Below are 19872 nucleotides of genomic sequence, written 5' to 3'. Positions count from 1 at the left end.
CCAAAGTGACACAGATTGTTCGCAGGTTAAAATGCCAGTGAATTCCATGGCTTTCCTTAATTCGGTAAGCCATACAAGTAAATATTTCACTAGAATAATTGTAAGCATCATGTCTCCATGTCCTTTGCTAAGACTACCTGCAATTGGATGAGTCTTTTTCTTACTTTATTCAGCAAACACAAGTTACCTTTTAAGTTGTAGTTAACAGGGTTAGCTGACGTCCAGATGATCAAAGGAAATTTTATCACAAAAAAGGAGCGAAATACCTTTAAAATTTACAAACTATGATATTAGGCATGACACTGGAATTTACTTTCATATTTGCATGAAAGCATCTAACTCATTCTATATATTCTCCAGAAAATTTAGAAACAGAAGCTCTAGATGGCACTGCATTGCTTCCTCTTCCTATGATTTTAATTTATAAAAGGAAGTGTATATAAATTTTACAAAATCATTTCCATTGTTTTCCCTTCTTTTACATTTAATGTTACAGAACAACCTTGATTATTGAACAAGACGGGCGGGGAGTATTTTGTTCGGAAAATTGAACATTTTTACAGGATCTTGAGATCTTGTTTGGATAATCCGAAATTCAGATAATTGATGATCAGGTAGCCAAGATTATTCTGTATATTATTCTTCACTGGGGTCTCAATTAACAGATTTGATCCATTGGCCCACAACTCACCAATTTTATTTTCAATGCCAACTTTTTTTACTTCATTAGAAAATCCATCCAATTAAAGTTTTTGAGGCAATAAAGGGATAAATTATGAAAATTCAAACAACTTACTAGTAAAGTCAGAGGGTCAGAATCTTTCACAGTTGTTAAATACATTGGAAAGCAATGGATAAATTAATGCATTGGCAACCTGAACAGGGAATATTGAAACAAGTTCTAATTACTAGAACTCAATGATAAAGTGAGGTGGGTGGGTGAGAAGACAGAAGTTTCTGCTTTAATAAAGCAGTATGCAATTTTTAATGGCCAAATGGTTACACAAATATTGAAAATGAATTTATTTCCTTGGATTATTTTTACATACTTTGATATTTAAAGTCAATTAAAAATACACCACCTGTGAGAGCTTGTGCGCACAGTAAATCATTCTAAGGATACATCCACACTTCGTTTAAACATGTAAGGTGGTGTCTTTGTTCTTAATAACCATCCTGAAAAAGGACAAACTATGAAGTAATACTTCCACTTACCCATGTAAGTAAACTTCTGTTCCAAGTCAATGAATGATTGTGTGCTTTTAAAACGTTTTGTGCATGTCTCGTCCTCAACGGATGACAGAGAACGTTTTCTCCCATTACAATCCTCTAGGTTCTTCTCCTCATTAGTAGACTTGATTTGGTCACTGCAGTCTAAATGGGGGAAAAAAAAATTTAAATGATTAGTTCTATTGTAATGTAATTAAAATATGGGGTTTAAAGTGATTCTCCAGCAATATGATTTGTTTGCAAAGTAGGAATAAATTCTGAGAAAGTAACAAAAGACAGAATAGAGTACTAATTGAAGACAGTGAAATCAATTACATATGAAGAAGGTGCATAAATACTTAGTAATTTCAAGGAAGAACAAGCAGGTTCCACTACATTTGTCCATGCCCTCTTCAATCATTAAATGAATTAAACTGGATTGTCAAATCATGTGGACCAAATCCTATAGAGGTTTCCAAGATTAATTTAGTAGGACTCAGCCATTTCATACAGGTGTGGCATCTCAGTGACCAAACTTTCACAGGTAGGAGACCAAAGAGAAAAAAAATCATTAAGGTTTGCACTTCTGCTTGCTATACACTGCTATCCTCCATGTATGTAGAGGCATTAAACTTGACTAGGATGTCTTCATGACTAAAACAGACTGACTATTCACTGTCAAAAGCTTTTTATTTCCTTTGAGACTTGGACATCATTAGAATTTATTGCCAATTCCTAATTAGCTTCGAGAGAGAGGGGATGATAGGGAGTCAGCTTTTGGAACCACTGTAGTCCTTATGAGTAATGGTCGCTTGTGTAAAGTATTGGTGTTTCCTAGTCAAAATGTACTCAAAATGAGTCAACACCATCAAAAAGGGAAAAAGAATGAGAATATTGTTTTTCAAACAATTATGGACAGCACAGTGGCACAGTGGTTAGCACTGTTGCCTCACAGCGCCAGAGACCCAGGTTCAATTCCCGCCTCAGGCAACTGTCTGTGTGGAGTTTGCACATTCTTCCCGTGTCTGCATGGGTTTCCTCCGGGTGCTCCAGTTTCCTCCCACAGTCCAAAAATGTTAGGTGAATTGGCCATACTAAATTGCCTGTAGTGTTAGGTGAAGGGGTAAATGTAGGGAAATGGGTCTGAGTGGGTTGCTTTTCGGAGGGTCGGTGTGACTTGTTGGGCCGAAGGGCCTGTTTCCACACTGTAAGTAATCTAATCTAATCATCTAAAAAATTTAGTTTTAATGCAAAGAAAATCTGTTTCATAAAAGTTGTTTGTATTAGTCTCATTTAGTGCCCATAAAAATCATTTATAAAAATTTGTAATAAAAAAAAAGTCAACTCAAATGACTTAGATGGGAGTCAGCAATTGCAGTTAAGGACAGGCATTTACATTGTGTCTGTTGTTTCTATATGGTTATTAATAAGAATTGTTCCAAGTTGTCTTTCATTTCAAGTACTGAAACCTTTATACAATGATCCCCACATTTTCTAAGCTAGTTCTACTGATCCATCAATTTAGTCAGTTTTGGTTTGTAATAAACTAACCTCTGAAAACCAAAACAATATTTTAGATTATCTATACAACAGATAACATTTAATCATATTTCCAAGATGTTCTAAATCAGTCATACTAAAGTGAACAAAAACAATGGCGGTCGTTAGAAACCTTTATGTTTGTATGTACATATTTAAAATCCTGGACATGGAAAGGAACTAATTAAAATGGCTAATGAAATGCAAGACTTTATATCTAAAGCATAGAACATAAAGGGGCTACAAATTATGCTACAGCTATAAAAAAAAAACCATGGTCACTGCACACCCCGAGATCCAGAGTGTCTATAATAAGAACATACTGCCGTTGAATGAATTTCAGGGTTGAGTTTTCAAAATATCTGTGGTTTAAAAGGGTAATTTATAAAGAAGAAATAGCACAAATTAAGTTTACATACTCGAGAATTTAGACAGTTAAGAGGTGTTTTAAAAAAAAAGATTTTAAAGTATTAAAAGCAAATGGATAGAACTATTTCTGCAGGTTGAGAGTCAAGTACTTGTGGATGTAGCCTCAATATTAGAAATAGATCTGTCTGAAGTGAAGCCCAGTAACATGTCTTAACACAATGGGTTGTAGAAGTTATAAATTTTGCAAACAGCATTTGATGCTGTGTCAATTTAAATCTGACACTGTTAACCAAAAATGTATTAATGTTTTAAGGGATTTTGGCAAAGGAAGGTACATGGAGTTATATCCCAGATCAGTCCCAATATCATTGGATATCAGAACAAACCTGAGGGACTACGTGGTCTATTTTGTTCCCGTGCATTTTATTGTTTCCCATTAAGAAAATACCCAGTTACTTAATTTGGCGAAACAAGATCATTTACTGGTTTATAGCTGTTTGTTGAAAGGATTGGAGACAATGCGGATATTGTCCACTGGACTGGATTTTTGTTTTTATTCTCTACCCCAGCTAAAATTGTGCCTTTGAAATAGTTCCATGGATACCAGAGTTGAAACTTTATTGCTGGAACAGCACAGCAGGTCAGGCAGCATCCAGATAACAGGAGATTCGACGTTTCGGGCACAGGCCCTTCTTCAGAAATGAGCAGAGAGTGTTCAGCAGGAGAAGATAAAAGGTAGGGAGGAGGGACTTGGAGGAGGGGCGTTGGAAATGTGATAGGTGGAAAGAGGTCAAGGTGAGGGTGATAGGTCGGAGTAGGATGGAGGCGGAGAGGTCAAGAAGAAGACTGCAGGTCAGGAAGGCGGTGCCGGGCTGGAGGGATTCGGCTGAGACAAGGTGGGGGGAGGGGGGATGAAGAAACTGGTGAAGTCCAAGTTCATCCCCTGTGGTTGGAGGGTTCCCAGTCGGAAGATAAGACGCTCCTCCTCCGACCGTCGCGTTGTTGTGGTTTGGCGGTGGATGAGTCCAATGACCTGCATATCCTCGGTGGAGTGGGAGGGGGAGTTGAAATGCTGTGCTACAGGGTGGTTGGGTTGGTTCGTCCGGGTGGCCCAGAGGTGCTCTCTGAATCGCTCCGCAAGTAGGCGGCCTGTCTCCCCAATATAGAGGAGGCCACACCGGCTGCAGCGGATGCAGTAGATGATGTGGGTGGAGGTGCAGGTGAATCTGTGGCGGATATGGAAGTTTCCTTTGGGGCCTTGGAGAGAAGTGAGGGGGGAGGTGTGGGCGCAAGTGTTGCACCTCCTGCGGTTGCAAGGGAAGGTGCCGGGAGTGGAGGTTGGGTCGGTGGGGGGTGTGGATCTGACAAGGGAGTCGCGGAGGGAGTGGTCTCTACGGAAAGCTGATAGGGGAGGGGAGGGAAATATATCCTTGGTGCTGGGGTCTGTTTGGAGGTGGCGGAAGTGACGGCGGATGATGCGCTGTACATGGAGATTGGTGGGGTGGTAGGTGAGGACTAGTGGGGTTCTGTCCTGGTGGCGGTTGGAGGGGCGGGGCTCAAGGGCGGAGGAGCGGGAAGTGGAGGAGATGCGGTGGAGGGCACCGTCGACCACATCGGGGGGGAAATTGCGGTCCTTGAAGAAGGAGGCCATCTGTGTTGTACGTATTTTGAACTGGTCCTCCTGGGAGCAGATGCGGCGGAGACGAAGGAATTGGGAGAATGGGATGGCGTTTTTACAGGGGGCAGGATGGGAGGAGGTGTAGTCCAGGTAGCTGTGGGAGTCGGTTGGTTTGTAGTAGATGTCCGTGTTGATTCGGTCGCCTGAGATAGAAACAGAAAGGTCTAGGAAGGGGAGGGAGGAGTCCGAGACTGTCCAGGTGAATTTGAGGTCGGGGTGGAAGGTGTTAGTGTAGTGGATGAACTGTTCAACCTCCTCGTGGGAGCACGAGGTAGCGCCGATACAGTCATCAATGTAGCGAAGGAAAAGATGGGGGGTGGGGCCAGTGTAGTTGCGGAAGATGGATTGTTCCACATACCCTACGAAGAGGCAGGCATAGCTGGGGCCCATGCGGGTGCCCATGGCTACTCCTTTTGTTTGGAGAAAGTGGGAGGATTGGAAAGAAAAGTTGTTCAGGGTGAGGACCAGTTCGGTCAGTCGAAGGAGGGTGTCAGTGGAAGGGTACTGGGTGGTACGGCGGGAAAGGAAGAAGCGGAGTGCTTTGAGTCCTTCGTGATGGGGGATGGAGGTGTACAGGGACTGGATGTCCATGGTGAAGATGAGGCGTTGGGGACCGGGGAAGCGGAAATCCTGGAGGAGGTGGAGGGCGTGGGTGGTGTCACGAACGTAGGTGGGGAGTTCTTGGACTAATGGGGACAGGATCGTGTCGAGGTATGCCGAGATGAGTTCGGTTGGTCAGGAGCAGGCTGAGACGATGGGTCGTCCGGGGCAGTCAGGTTTGTGGATTTTGGGCAGGAGGTAGAAACGGGCGGTGCGGGGTTGTGGGACTATGAGGTTGGAGGCGGTGGATGGGAGGTCCCCTGAGGTGATGAGGTTATGGATGGTCTGGGAGATGATGGTTTGGTGGTGGGGGGTGGGGTCATGGTCAAGGGGACGGTAGGAGGAGGTATCTGCGAGCTGGCGTTTGGCCTCAGCAGTGTAAAGGTCAGTGCGCCAAACTACTACTGCGCCTCCCTTGTCAGCTGGTTTGATGGTGAGGTTGGGGTTGGAACGGAGGGAGTGGAGGGCTGCGCGTTCCGAGGGTGAGAGGTTGGAGTGGGTGGGAGGGGTGTGGGAGTTCAGGTAGCGGTTAATATCGCGGCGGCAGTTTGCTATGAAGAGGTCGAGGGCAGGTAGGAGGCCAGCACGGGGTGTCCAGGTGGACGGGGTGTGTTGGAGGTGGGAGAAGGGGTCGTCAGAGGGTGGGCGAGAGTCTTGATTGAAGAAGAAGGCACGGAGGCGAAGGTGGATACCAGACACCAGAGAATATAGAATTGAGAAAATTTTCTTGCCAATAGATAATTTGTGGTGCTCATTATCTTTTCTTTAATTAATGCAGTTTAGTACTTAGGTTAACCATCCGTACGTTATTCAAAAAAGGTAACTAAGAATTTTAATAAGTTTTGAACTACAGTCTACAGGATTTTCAAAATATATCTGTTGTCACGAAAGGAGCTTTTCAAAACACGAGCGTCTTGCAAAGTGAAAGAGGATTCTGAAAAAGGGTGTAATTGAAACTCAGAAAACATCTTGGTTCTGAAAATGCATATAATCTCAGGTTGCCATGGGAAGAAGAACTAAAAAAAGGTAAAAGCAAATAGATAACTAATTAGCATTGTATTATAAACTCAGTACACTGAAAAGACAATTCAGAACAAACCCAGCTACTGTGGTGAAGCAGTGAAGAACTGCAGGATACTAAAGACTTAATCTCTATTCAAAAATGAAATAAAACAAATTTCTTGAGGAAATAGAACAAATTGCTGGTCTGGCAGTATCTGCAGGGAAAAGATGTTTTGATTCAAGTGATCATTCTTCAGATCTGGAGAAGGATCACTGGACTTGAAACATTAACTGATTCCTCTCCAAAGATGTTGCCAAACCAGAGTTTCTCAGCAATTTCTGTTTTTGTTTCAGATTTCCAGCAGCTTTATTTCTTTGTTTTATGTTAGAGTTCTTGAAGATTCAGGTAAAGGGGAACAAGTAAATTGGAGATGGGATTAGAGCAGAGTTTGGAAGGAAATTGTCCACTACTACTGCCAAGGTTGTACCAGAGTAGACTATTCATGGTTTATTAAAGAAATCCCCCCCAAAACATTGGAAATCCATTCCACCAGGACTGCAACCTGTTACAGAAAAATGTTTTACAACATTAAATCTAGCCCTCCAATTTCTTCCATGAAATCATTTGCAATTTCTTTTTAAAAAATAAAAGATGAATTGCACAACTGAATTGTTACACTTTTGTCAAGAAGTGACACTATCAAGATTTGAAAAATGAAAAGCACTGTCAGTCACGTGTCTTTACGAAAACGTCAAGAACACAATTCTAACCGCAGCAAATTTTGACCTGCATCTGAAAATGTTCATGCCAATACTTTACTTAGCATGCTCAATGCAGAATGTGTTCTTTTGAAAATTTGCAGTGCAGTTAATTTGTGTGCCACATTACTTGTGCCAACTGTCACTATCAAATAGAATCAATCTCCAAGATTTCAGCAAAGGTGTCTAAAACACTCCTTACAAAATCAAAACACATTCATCTGCTAACCAACTGTGTTACATTTAAAACAATGTTGAAAATGTGTCAATCCACAATTTTGTTTAAAAGTTTTACTGCTCTGCAGTCTACACTTAAGAACTTCATTTATTCATCCCACCTCGTAATAAGATTACAGCTCCCCACCATCACAACCATCACCAACTCCCAAACTTTGTTCTTCTGGATTCTTTAATGTAACTGTCCTGCTAAATGTCAATCACCCCCACTCTTACAGATTGAATTAACTACTTGGAATTATTCAATTATTTACATATTCAAATGTACACACTTTACCTGTCGATGTAGTTTGTGAATTTGAAGCCACCGTCCTTACAAAAGACCACGCATCATCTTCAATAGCAAACTTCTTGAAACTGGCATTAGGAAACTTGTCTACTTGTTCTTTACATTCATCCCTAAAAAGAAAAAAAAGTGCGTAATTTGAAGAGAATGTAATGTTCCAATTTTTTAAGTATGGTTTTAAAATTAATTCATTATTAATTGCAGAGAAAATATACTAGGCTGGTCAATTAAGTGGATTAGGAAGCAATCCACATACCCCTGGGATTTTGATTATCAATCTGATAGGTGATGAGTATGATAACTTATCTTTTTTTCTGAAAGCAACTGCAAAATTACAATCCACAAATTATCCCTGCCCAAAACGTCACTCTCCTGCTCTTCGGATGCTGCCTGAACTGCTGTGCTTTTTCAGTGTCACACTTTCAACTATAGTACCCTAATAGACGTCACTTCTGCATATACCTCCGGTCAACTTTCTTTTTTGCCTACCATTCCTATGTCAACTCATACAACAAAGCTGTCTGTGTAAACTTTATAGTTGTAATTACACAATTTTACCAGGGTAGGTTCTGTACTATAGCCATTTGCACGATGATGTAATTGTCTCAACAAGTTGAAATTGTTACAAACTGGAGGTTGAAAAGATCATTGTGTTTTTGGACTAGCTTTAAAGTTAAATGAAGGGATCAAGTGACTGATTTTGAAGCCTGCCAGTTAAAAGACCTAGATGACACAATTATCAAGGGTTAACAGTAGGTCTGTAAAGTTTACATGGAAAAAGAGGTTCACTTGGAGACAACGGTAACAACATCAGCATTTATTAAAGTGGTTAAACTGTTAGTCTCAAATTCCCAGGTCAGTATTGAGATGGTTGGATTGTAAATGGGTACTTTTCTTTTAATTATTTTAAAACCTGTCTATTTACCTCTTGGAGTCTAACGAATAACTCATCAGCATTTTACCTGAACAACAGGATGATTATGAAGACTGAAGCTGGGAGGAAGGAACAACCTTTGGAAACCAGTGACGACTTGGTTCATATACTCTCTCAAACTACTGAATTTCCCAGATAAGTATGCCAAGACCCAGGGAATGGAGAGCAATTACAGATGAAGTGTTCTATGGTTCACTGCACAACTCAAACTCAAAGGCCAAATTCTTGAGAAATTAAAACAAAAGTTTAAAGATTTGTCTAGACTGAGCTTGAGGAACATGGTTTCCAGAGAAAACCTTCACCATTAAGAAGGTTTACTTAACTCTAAGTAACAGTCATTTAATAAGCCAACTTCTGATCTTATTTAAAAACAAAATAGCTATTTTTAAAATGGGAAAACAAAAATGAAAAAAGGGGCAAAATAAGCTATACACAATATTAAAGAATTTGCAGTTCACAGTCCACTCATCCAGCATACCAGCTGTGATCATGACAAATAGGTAGTAAAATACTCCAATTGTGCAAGATTGGTCTTGTTAGATGCAAAGCACTGGCTACCAGCAGTCAAGTTTTCATTTAAAACACTTGTCACTAATTAAACCTGATACCCAGCTTTATTGGCTTTTCAAATTTTGTTGTCACTTTTGGATTTAATCCAGTACCTATAATGTTAACCTAAGGAAAGTATTGCAGTTGTGAGTCTGTAAACATTTACCACAGATGGTCTACAGCTTTTCAATCTAATCATTCAAAAGTTGCAAGGACACACATTCACAACTGAATTTTTGAAATCTTTGCTATTATTAAAAATAGTGGTAGGGAACAGAAGGATAATAAAGACTCTTGTTTCTAATTTACCTAAAAATTATCTAGTTCAGCCTAAAAATAATTCAGCAACAACAAAACCTGAACATTCCCGACAACATTTCAACAGCTAAATATTGACAACTTGGGAAATTTTGGGTTAAAGCAAGAGTGCAAAATTGAAATAAATGCAATTTGGTTGTTTATTGTGAAGGTTGAGGAGAGAAACAGATTATGGATTTCTGGATACCAATTATATTAAATGAATACGAAGATAGTGCCACTTTCCTGCACTAAGATAGACCATTACCTAAGAACTAAATGAATGGCAGTGCAGGTCTAATGGGTTGAATTGGCTATCCTTGCTGCTTTATTCCAGTCTAGCTAACATTGCTGTCATCAGACATAAAGAGGGAGATTGAAAAAGATGGCAGTCTGCTCTGTGCCATATCTCAGGCAAGGTGGGCTCCTACCCACACCACCCCACTGGAAAAGTTTTAATACAAAGCAGGTAGAACACCTACATTACATTACATTACAGTGTGGAAACAGGCCCTTCGGCCCAACAAGTCCACACCGACCCGCCGAAGCGCAACCCACCCATACCCCTACATTTACTCCTGACCTAACACTATGGGCAATTTAGCATGGCCAGTTCACCTGAACTGCACATCTTTGGACTGTGGGAGGAAACCGGAGCACCCGGAGGAAACCCACGCAGACACGGGGAGAACGTGCAAACTCCACACAGTCAGTCGCCTGAGGCGGGAATTGAACCCGGGTCTCAGGCGCTGTGAGGCAGCAGTGCTAACCACTGTGCCACCGTGCCGCCCACCTAGAACCCTTTAAATTAGGATTTGGAGGCTCTGGACTCTAAATGAAGATGTCTAAAGGAAAAGGGAGCTATGGGAGCACAGCAGGCAGGGCACTCCTCTATTGTATTGGGCACACCCATAGCCGCTGTTTCAACCTCAGCGCCTTTCAGCTCAGTGGAGCAACAGCAGCAGAGTTTTCAAAACGCTGAAAGAAAAAAAAAGAAAATTGAAACAGTGCTGCAACCGATTATTGCCATGCTGACAAAGCAAGAGCAGGAGATCCGGGCACTGGATCGGCACATGAAAGCGGACATAAAGAGAAATATTTGAAATCTAAGCACTACAGTGAGACAAAGAGATCAAATAAAGACAGCTTGTATGAAACTCCACTCTGTGCCCAGTTCACTGGTTTCATGTATTGTTTTTAAGACTGACTCAGTGAAAATAATGCTGATACATGTGAGCTCCTAAAACAAAGCCAAATCAGTCTTCCCTTCCTGTCAGGACTCAAGTTACAAATCAAAAGACGCCATCACAAAGATCATTCCAAGGGCTTCAAAAGGGAAATGCTCAGAGGATGTTTCCCCTCATGGGAGGGTGTCTTGGACCAGAGTACGCATTTGTCTCAGTCTTAACTTGGTGCTTCTATTCTGAGATGAGGAGGAACTTCTTCAGAGGAACTCCTTGATACAGAAAGTTGTAACCCTGTGCATAAGGCTGAGACACATGTATTCTTCATCAGTAATCAAGGGTTATGGGGTAAGAGCAGAAAAGGGCATAAGTAATGTCAGATCAGCTACAATCCTATCGACTGTTGGAGCAGTTTGATGGAGCTGAATGGGGCCTACTTATGGTTCTATTCCTTAAGGTCTTAGCAAGCCCTACATCCAGGGAAAAATCTGGAAAACGAAAGATAGTTATGGAGTCATAGAGATGTACAGCATAGAAACAGACCCTTCAGTCCAACCTGTCCATGCTGACCAGATATCCCAACCCAATCTAGTCCCACCTGCCAGCACAGTTATGGGAAGACAAAGCCTAACAGCTATAGATCAAGGTCAAATGGACCTCACACACAGGTTGGTGTTTCTCTCAAGAATAACAATGCTATCCTAAACTGGAAAAATTATTTCTAAAAATCCTCAACCTTGAAGTCATAGTGGCAGCCAATACTCTCCAGGCCACCTGCGGTAGAATTCACAAGAATGAGCTGCAGTGTGCAATTAACAGGTGGAAAACAAAAAGCCCATGACCCTGACAGTATTGCAGCTTATTCCTGAAGAAGGGCTTATGCCCGAAATGTCGATTCTCCTGCTCCTTGAATGCTGCCTGACGTGCTGTGCTTTTCCAGCAACACATTTTTCAGCTCTGATCTCCAACATCTGCAGTCCTCACTTTCTCCTAGTATTGCAGCTTATGTCTACCAGGGGAACTTTTGCTATCATCAAGACTTCAAACATTAATCCTGCGGAGTTGAAAGTTGTTCAGGGTATGATGAGGAAGTGGGAAAAAAAAGAGAAATGAAAGAAACAACCCTCAACCAAATTTCAGGAATGCGAACACGTTAATCATCTTAAAAGAGGAAAATAAAACATGCTGTAGACAATAAAGGCATTCCTCGCTTGTTCAGAGCAGGGAAAGTCCTGATGCATATTCTCTGCTACATCTGTGGATGAGAAAATCTCAGAGACAATGTGGGTTAGACCTTCGTGAAGCATCCTCTGGTATAGCCATTGTTGCAAGACTAATCCAAGAAAAATAAAAGTTGTAAATGCCATAACAAACCCTTCATTATATTCATCAACCGGACCAAAACATGTGATTCCTGATGAAGGACTTGTGCCCGAAACATCAATTCTTCTGCTCCTCAGATGCTGCCTGGCCTGCTGTGCTTTTCCAGCAGCACATTCTCGACATATTCAGTAGATGTATTCAATAAAAATGTCCAAGAAATCTTAACATTAAAACAATTGTAGAATTTGAGTTATGACTCAACCATGTTGAGCAGGAGATCTGAAACAGACACCTTCAAAATCTGGGAGAAAAAGTGAGGACTGCAGATGCTGGAGATCAGAATCGAGAGTGTGGTACTGGAAAACCACAGCAGGTCAGGCAGCATCCGAGGAGCAGGAAATCGATGTTTCGGGCAAAGGCCCTTCATCAGGAATGAGGTTTGTGAGCAAAGGGGGTGGAGGGATAAATGGGAGGGGGTGGGGGCATTGAGGGTGTAATAGGTAGATGGAGGTGGGGGTAATAGTGATAGGTTGGAGAGGAGGGTGGAGCAGATAGGTGGGAAGGACGGTCATGAGGGCGGTGTCGAGTTGGAAGGTTGGAACTGGGTTGGGGGAGAGAATGAGAAACTGGTGAAGTCCACATTGATGCCATGAGGTAGCAAGGCGGAAGATGAGGCGTTCTTTCTCCAGGCGTTGGGTGGTTAGGGTGTGGTGATGGAGGAAACCCAGGACCTGCATGTCCTTGGCAGAGTGGGAAGGGGAGTTGAAGTGTTTGGCTATGGGGCAGTGGGGCTGGTTGGTGCGGGTGTCCCAGAGATATTCTCTGAAGCGCTCTGCAAGTAGGTGTCCTGTCTCCCAATATAGAGGAGACCGCATCAGGAGCAATGGATACAGTAAATGACACATGTGGAAGTGCAGGTAAAACTCTGATGGATGTGCAAGTCTCCTTTGGGGCCTTGTACGGATGGCCGGGGGGGGGGGGGGGGGGTTCAATTCCTGCAGTGGAAGGGGAAGCTGCCAGACATAGGAGTGTTGTGGGGGGGGGGGTTATGGGCCTGACAAGAGAGAGTCGCGGAGGAAATAGTCTTTACGGAAAGCAGCTAAGGATGGGGAGGGAAATATATCTCTGTAGTGGGGTCCGTTTGTACGTAGCAGAAATGGCAAAGGATGATGCAATGTCTAAGGACCAGGGAGGGGGGGTGGAGATTCCGTCCTTGTTGCGGTCGGTGCAGTGGGGTTTGAGGACGGAGTTGGAAGAAGTGGATGAGATGCACTGGACGGCATTATCGACCATGTGGGAGGGGAAATTGCAGTCTTTGAAGGAGGCCATCTGGTGTGCTCTGTGGTGGAACTGGTCTTCCTGGGAGCAGATGCAGCAGAGGCAGAGGAACTGGGAATAAGGGGTAGTGTTTTTACAGGAGGCAGGGTGGGAGGAGGTGTAGTCAGGTAACTGTGGGAGTCAGTGGGTTTGTAGAAGATGTCAGTGTTGAGTTGGTCATCGTTGATGGAGATGGAGAGGTCCAAAATCTGGAATCAAGCACACTGGGTGTGAGTTATCAAAGGCACATCCAGAGCATTTGTCACTACACCTTTGTACTGTAATATGACCCCAAGAGTGTGAGAAATTCCAGCAGCAATGTTGTGTTCCCTTCTTAAAGGCAACTTCACAAGCATTCAGGTAAAACTTTTGCAAAATCAAGTTTGATAGACTGGACATCAGGTCCAGGCTAAAAGCATCTCTGCCAGCTCATGTCTTCTCACATCTCAGATGGACAGCATTCCAGAAAGACACAAAAAGTACACTTCAAAAGACATTATAAAGCTTTCCTTGAAGTACATTGACTTTAATGACTAGGAAATGTTTATTCCAAGTCACACAAAATAGCGACAATCTGACAATCAAGTTGAATTTGCTTAAATCAGAAGATCTTTACCATGAGGCAGAATAGTGACACAAAAAAAAAAGACAAAATTCTTCACTTTTAATTCTCCTAATTTTCAAGGCATCCTGCTCTGCATAAGCAAAGACCAAGTGGTTAAGAATGGGCCTGTTCAGTTACATGAAGACCCATCACAGCCCTGGATAAACATCATCCTCAAACTGGGGGACAGCCAACAATGAATGAGACTAACAAGAATATATGCATCACAAAATCATGTTCCAAACAATGCCAAGCATCAATATCAATCCATTTTGTAATGCCTTCTGAGGAGCAGGAGAATCGACATTTCGGGCATAAAGTCTTCATCAAGAAGGTGGAATTGCGGGGGGGGGGGGGGGCGGGGGAGGAGGAGGTGGAGGGCTGAGCTAACTGGGAAGGCGATAGTTGATGTCTCTCGATGACTCCCTCGTTTGGTCCACACCCCCATCAACCCACCTTCCACTCCTAGCACCTTTCCTTGTTGCTGCAAGAGGTGTAAAACGTGTGCCCAAACCTCTCTGCTCACCTCCAACCAAGGCCCCAAACGATCCTTCCACATCCGGCAGAGATTTTCCTGCACACCCAAACACCTCACCTACTGTGTCTGTTGTCTTGATGTAGTCTCCTCAACATTTGAGGGACAGGATGTCAACTTGCAAAACGTTTCAGAGAACATCTCTGGGACAGACACACCCAACAACCCCATCAACCTGTGGCCAAACACTTCAACTCTCTCTCCCACTCCACCAAAAGACATGCAAGTCCTGGGCCACCTCCACTGCCAAATCTTAGCCACCTGACACCTGGAGAAAGAATGCCTCATCTGCCACCTCCAATCTCATGGCATCAACGTCAATTTCACCACTTTCCACATTTCCCCTCCCCCCATCTCATCCCAAAAATCGAACCTCCAACTCAGCACCACCCTATCGAACAGTCCCACCTGGCCATATTCCTTCCCACTTATCTGCTCTACCCTATCACCACCGCCCCTCATCTGTATCTACCTACTGCCTTCCCAGCTGTCTTTCCCCAGCCCCACCCCCTCCCATTTATCTATCGGCATCGTTCCCCCAACCCCCACATCCATATGGAAAGGCTTATGCCCAAAACATTGATTCTCCTGTTCCTTGAATACTGCCTGACCTGTTGTGCTTTTCTACAGCCACACTTTTTGAATCACATCAGTTCCAACTCAATAAAGGAGTGCCATCCTTCCATAGAATCACTGTAAACACAAAGGAACCATTTGCCCATCATAACTACACTAGTTTATTCCCTAGTGTCAATCTTCTACCTTTTCCACATAGCCCTGCACACCATTTCTAGCCAAAATAATCATCCAATGCCCTCGTGAATACCTCAATTCAACCTGCTTCCTCCACATTTCCATAACCAAACTACTCATTGTGTGAAAAGGTTTTTTTGTTCTCCCCCTCACAACTTGACGTTGCTCCCATTCATTCCGTGGAGGTGCCAGTGTTGGACTGGGTGAACAATTTAAAAAACACACACACACAAAACACCAGGTTATAGTCCAACAGGTTTAAGACCATAAGACATAGGAATGGAAGTAATGCCATTCGGCCCATCAAGACCGCTCTGCCATTCAACCATGGCTGATGGGCATTTCAACTCCACCTACCCGCACTCTCACCATAGCCCTCAATTCCTTACAAGGTCAAGAATTTAATCAATCTCTGCCTTGAAGACATTTAACATTACGGTCTCCACTGTGCTCCGTGGAAATGAATTCCACAGGCCCACACTCTCTGGCTGAAGAGATACCTCCTCATTTCTGTTCTAAATTGACCCCCTCTAATTTTAAGGCTGTGCCCAAGGGTCCCAGTCTCCCTGCCTAACAGAAACAAATTGCCAGCATCCACCCTTTCTAAGCCATGCATTATCTTAGGGTTTCAATTAGGTCTCCCCTCAATCTTCAAAACTCTAAAGAATATAATCAGAGGATCCTCAGCCGGACATCGTATGTTAGGCCTACCATTCCAGGGACCATCCGTGTGAATTTCTGCTGGACACACTCCAGTACCAGTATGTCCTTCCTGAGATGCGGGCCCAATATTGGACAGAGTATTCTAAATGGGGCCTAACTATAGCTTTATAAAGTCTCAGTAGCACATTGCTGCTTTTATATTCCAACCCTCGAGATAAATGACAACATTACATTTGCTTTCTTAACCATGGACTCAACCTGCAAGTCAACCTTTAGGGAATCCTGGACTAGCACTCCCAGATCCCTTAGTACTTTGGCTTTATGAATTTTCTCACCGTTTAGAAAATAGTCCATGCCTGTATTCTTCTTTCCAAAGTGCAAGACCTTGCATTTGTTCATGTTGAATTTCATCAGCCATTTCCTGGACCACAGTCCTAAACTGTCTAAATCTTTCTGCAGCCTCCCCACCTCCTCAGAACTACCTGCCTGTCCGCCTAACTTCGTATCATCGGCGAACTTTGCCAGAATGCCCCCAGTCCCTTCACCCAGATCATTTATATATAAAATGAATAGCTGTAGCCCTAACACTGACCCCTTCAGGACACCACTTGTCATTAGCTGCCATGCCAAAAAAGAACATTTTATCCTGACTCTCTGCTTTCTGTCAGACAGCAAATCCTTAATCCATGCAAGTAGCTCACCTTGAACACCGTGGGCCCTCACCTTACTCAGCAGCCTCCTGTAAGGCACCTTTTGGAAGTCTAGATAGATAACATCCACTGGATTACCCTGGTCTAACCTACTTGTTATCTCTTCAAAGAATTCTAACAGTTTTGTCAGGTACAACCTCCCCTTACTACATCCATGCTGACTTGTTCTAATCCGACCCTGCACTTCCAAGAATTTTAAAATCTCATCCTTAACGATGGATTCCAGAATTTTACCTACAACCAAGGTTAGGCTAATCGGCCTATAATTTTCCATCTTTTGTCTTGATCCTTTCTTGAACAAAAGGAGTTACAACAGTGATTTTCCAATCATCTGGGACTTTCCCTGACTCCAGTGATTTTTAAAAGGTCACAACCAAGACCTCCACTATTTCCTCAGCCACCTTCCTCAGAACGAGGATGTAGCCCATTGGGGCCAGAAGATTTATCAATTTTTAGACCTTATAGCTTTTCTAGCACTTTCTCTTTTGTAATGGCTACCATACTTAACTCTGCCCCCGACTCTCCTTAATTGTTGGGATATTGCTCATTTCTTCTACTGTGAAGACTGACACAAAGTACACAGTAAGTTCTTCAGCTATTTCTTTTTCTCCCATTACTAGCCTTCCTGCATCAATTAGGAGCGGCCCAGTTTCTACTTTTGCTTCTCGTTTGTTTCTTATGTATTGAAAGAAACTTTTACCATCATTTCTAAAATTACTGGCTAGCTTACCTTCATATTTAATCCTCTCCTTCCATATTTCTCTCTTTGTTATCCTCTGCTTGTTTTTGTAGTCTTCCCAATCGTGGCCTCTTTATAGGCTCTCTCTTTTTCTTTGATACATTTCCTGACTTCCTTTGTCAGCCATGGCTGTCTAATCCCCACCCCCTCAAAAAAAAGTGGATAATTTTTCTTTACTTTGGGGTGTACCTCTATACTGTGCCCTCAACTACACCCAGAAACTCCTGCCATTGTTGGTCTTCCCCACTAGGCTCTGCATCCAGTTGATTTTTGTCAGTTCCTCTCTCATGCCCCTATAATTACCTTTATTTAACTGTAACACCATTACTTCTGATTTTACCTTCTCTTTTTCAAACTGCAGACTGAACTCTACCATATTACGATCGCTGCCTAAGTGTTCCCTTATTTTTATAAAGTCTGGCTCATTACATAGCACTAATTCCAGAACAGCCTGCTCACTTGTGGATTCCATCACAAGCTGTTCCAAAAAGCCATCCTGTAAGCATTCTATGAATTCCCTTTGTTTGGATCCATCAGCAACATTATTCACCCAGTCCATTTGCATATTGAAGTCTCCCATGATCACTGTAACCTTGTCTTTCTGATATGCCCTATCTATTTCGTGGTACATCTTGTGTCCCTGGTCTTGACCACTGCTGGGAGGTCTGTACGTAACTCCCATTATGATTTTGTGGGTACTCAACTCCACCCACACAGACTCCACATCACCTATCCCTATGTCATTCAATGCCATTGATTTAATTTTATTCTTAACTAACAAGGCAACCCCACCTCCTCCGCCCACCTTCCTGTCTTTTCGCGAAGTGGTAAGTCCTTGGCTTTTTAACTTCCAGTCCTGAACCCCCTGCAACCACATCATAATCATTCACAATAATTTGTGCCATTAATTCATCTACTTTGTTACAAATACTACAAGCATTCAGGTAAAGCACCTTAATGCTAAGTTTCTTATCCTCATCATTTCCAACATCTCTAGTAATGTGTCCCAAGTTATCCTTCCTTTTTGCTTCATTCCTAGTCTGCCTTGAACTTAAACCCTGCACACATGCTAACCTGCTGCTTATCTTTCTACTTGGCTCCATACTCTCTACTGTTTTCACTTTCTTCCCCCCCCCCCCCCCGACTCTCAAGTTTAAAGTCCTAGTGACCACTGGTTCCAGAGCAGTTCAGGTGGAGACCACCCCATCAGTACAGATCACTCCAGTGCCAAAACTGATGCCAGTGTCCCATGAAATGGAATCCCTCTTTCCCTCACCAATCTCTTAGCCACCTGTTTACTTCCCTAATTTTCTTATCCCTATTCCGATTAGCACGTGCCTTGGACAGTAATCCAGAGATGATGACCCTCAAGGACCTTTATTTGGAAGTACTAGCTTTCAGAGCGCTGCTCCTTCATCAGGCTGCTGTGGAGCAGGATCATAAGACACATAATTTATAGCAATAGATCTTGTTTCAGTTGCATGACACTGGGATATTTTGCTATAAATTCTGTGTCTTATGATCCTGTTCCTCAGCAACCTGAAGGTGCAATACTCTGAAAGCTAGTGCTTCCAAATAAACGCGTTGAAGTATAACCTGGTGGTGTGTGATTTTTAACTTGTCCATTCATTCTGATGAGTAGATGGGGCAGTGGGATCTTGCCCCCACCCTGCAGGAGCTGGAGAGTGGGCTAGACAAAGGCCGAACGATATCCCTGTATCACCGAATGACACACCAAGAGGCCATTCAACCCATCGTGCCTATACTAGCTCACTGCGAAAAGCATAATGTCCCGACATCCCCTCCACGTCCCTGCACTCCTTTTATAATTAAATAAATAAACCCGTTGCCCTCGAGGGCCTCCAACAGCTGAAGACAAGCCGCCTCACTCACTCACCAGGTTGCGTACACTCCGGGCTTCCTCCCGGCCTTCACCGCATAATAAAACCTTTTCTTCATACCGATCGAAAGCGCCGTTAACAACCCACTGAAGCGCCACATAGAGACACTCTCCGCGAAGCCAGCCCTCGCCCTTTGAGGACGCCCCCGCCCCACAGCGACAACCTGAGGCTGGGAGGAGGAAATGCAGCGCTGCTTTCTCTCCGCATTGTCCCACCACCCAATCAACCACGAGTGCGCGCGCACAGACGTACACAGACCTAAGTTAAAAATCACACAACACCAGGTTATAGTCCAACAGGTTTAATTTGGAAGCACACTAGCTTTCGGAGCGCCGCTCCTTCATCAGGTGTTAGTACACAGACCTGGCTTTGGTCAGAATTTTACTAATCTTCTTTAAACATCGGCTGCCTGGACTATTGGCATGACACCAGCGTAGCCTGACTGGGATCGAATCGAATGCTACTAAAGATTGTCGAATTGCAAACGTAAATGAGTTGCGTCTGGGGAGTGCCTCCTGTTGAGCGATTTTATTTAATTTTTCCAGCATCCATAATATTTTGCTATTATGCAGCTTGCTTGATATTTAATGCTGATTCAAAGTCCATTCATCGACTAGTCCCCACCTACACAATTGACCACGCCCTACCTCAGGGTGGTGACTTTCTACTGATTGCATTTGTAGT

At 43.1% G+C, this 19872-nt stretch overlaps 1 protein-coding gene across 1 annotated transcript in view; it reads right to left on the bottom strand.

The window, feature by feature from the left end:
- rnaseh1 (ribonuclease H1) overlaps nucleotides 1-19323 on the bottom strand; it is a 41943-nt gene extending 22620 nt beyond the window's left edge. The window contains exons 1-3 of the mRNA XM_043678583.2: nucleotides 19185-19323; nucleotides 7671-7792; nucleotides 1216-1374 (exon numbers count right to left, since the gene is read on the bottom strand). Of these exons, the coding sequence (XP_043534518.2) occupies nucleotides 1216-1374; nucleotides 7671-7792; nucleotides 19185-19288 (385 nt within the window). The 5' untranslated portion in view covers nucleotides 19289-19323. The remainder of the gene's footprint in view (nucleotides 1-1215; nucleotides 1375-7670; nucleotides 7793-19184) is intronic.
- Nucleotides 19324-19872: the final 549 nt, after the last annotated feature.

This window comes from Chiloscyllium plagiosum, unplaced genomic scaffold (assembly GCF_037043375.1).
Source record: "Chiloscyllium plagiosum isolate Xiang-an unplaced genomic scaffold, Cpla_swu_hap1 HiC_scaffold_3, whole genome shotgun sequence".
Classification (NCBI taxonomy): domain Eukaryota; kingdom Metazoa; phylum Chordata; class Chondrichthyes; order Orectolobiformes; family Hemiscylliidae; genus Chiloscyllium; species Chiloscyllium plagiosum.
Note: the sequence above shows the minus strand (reverse complement) of the source record. Positions and strands in the feature narration are given on the sequence as shown.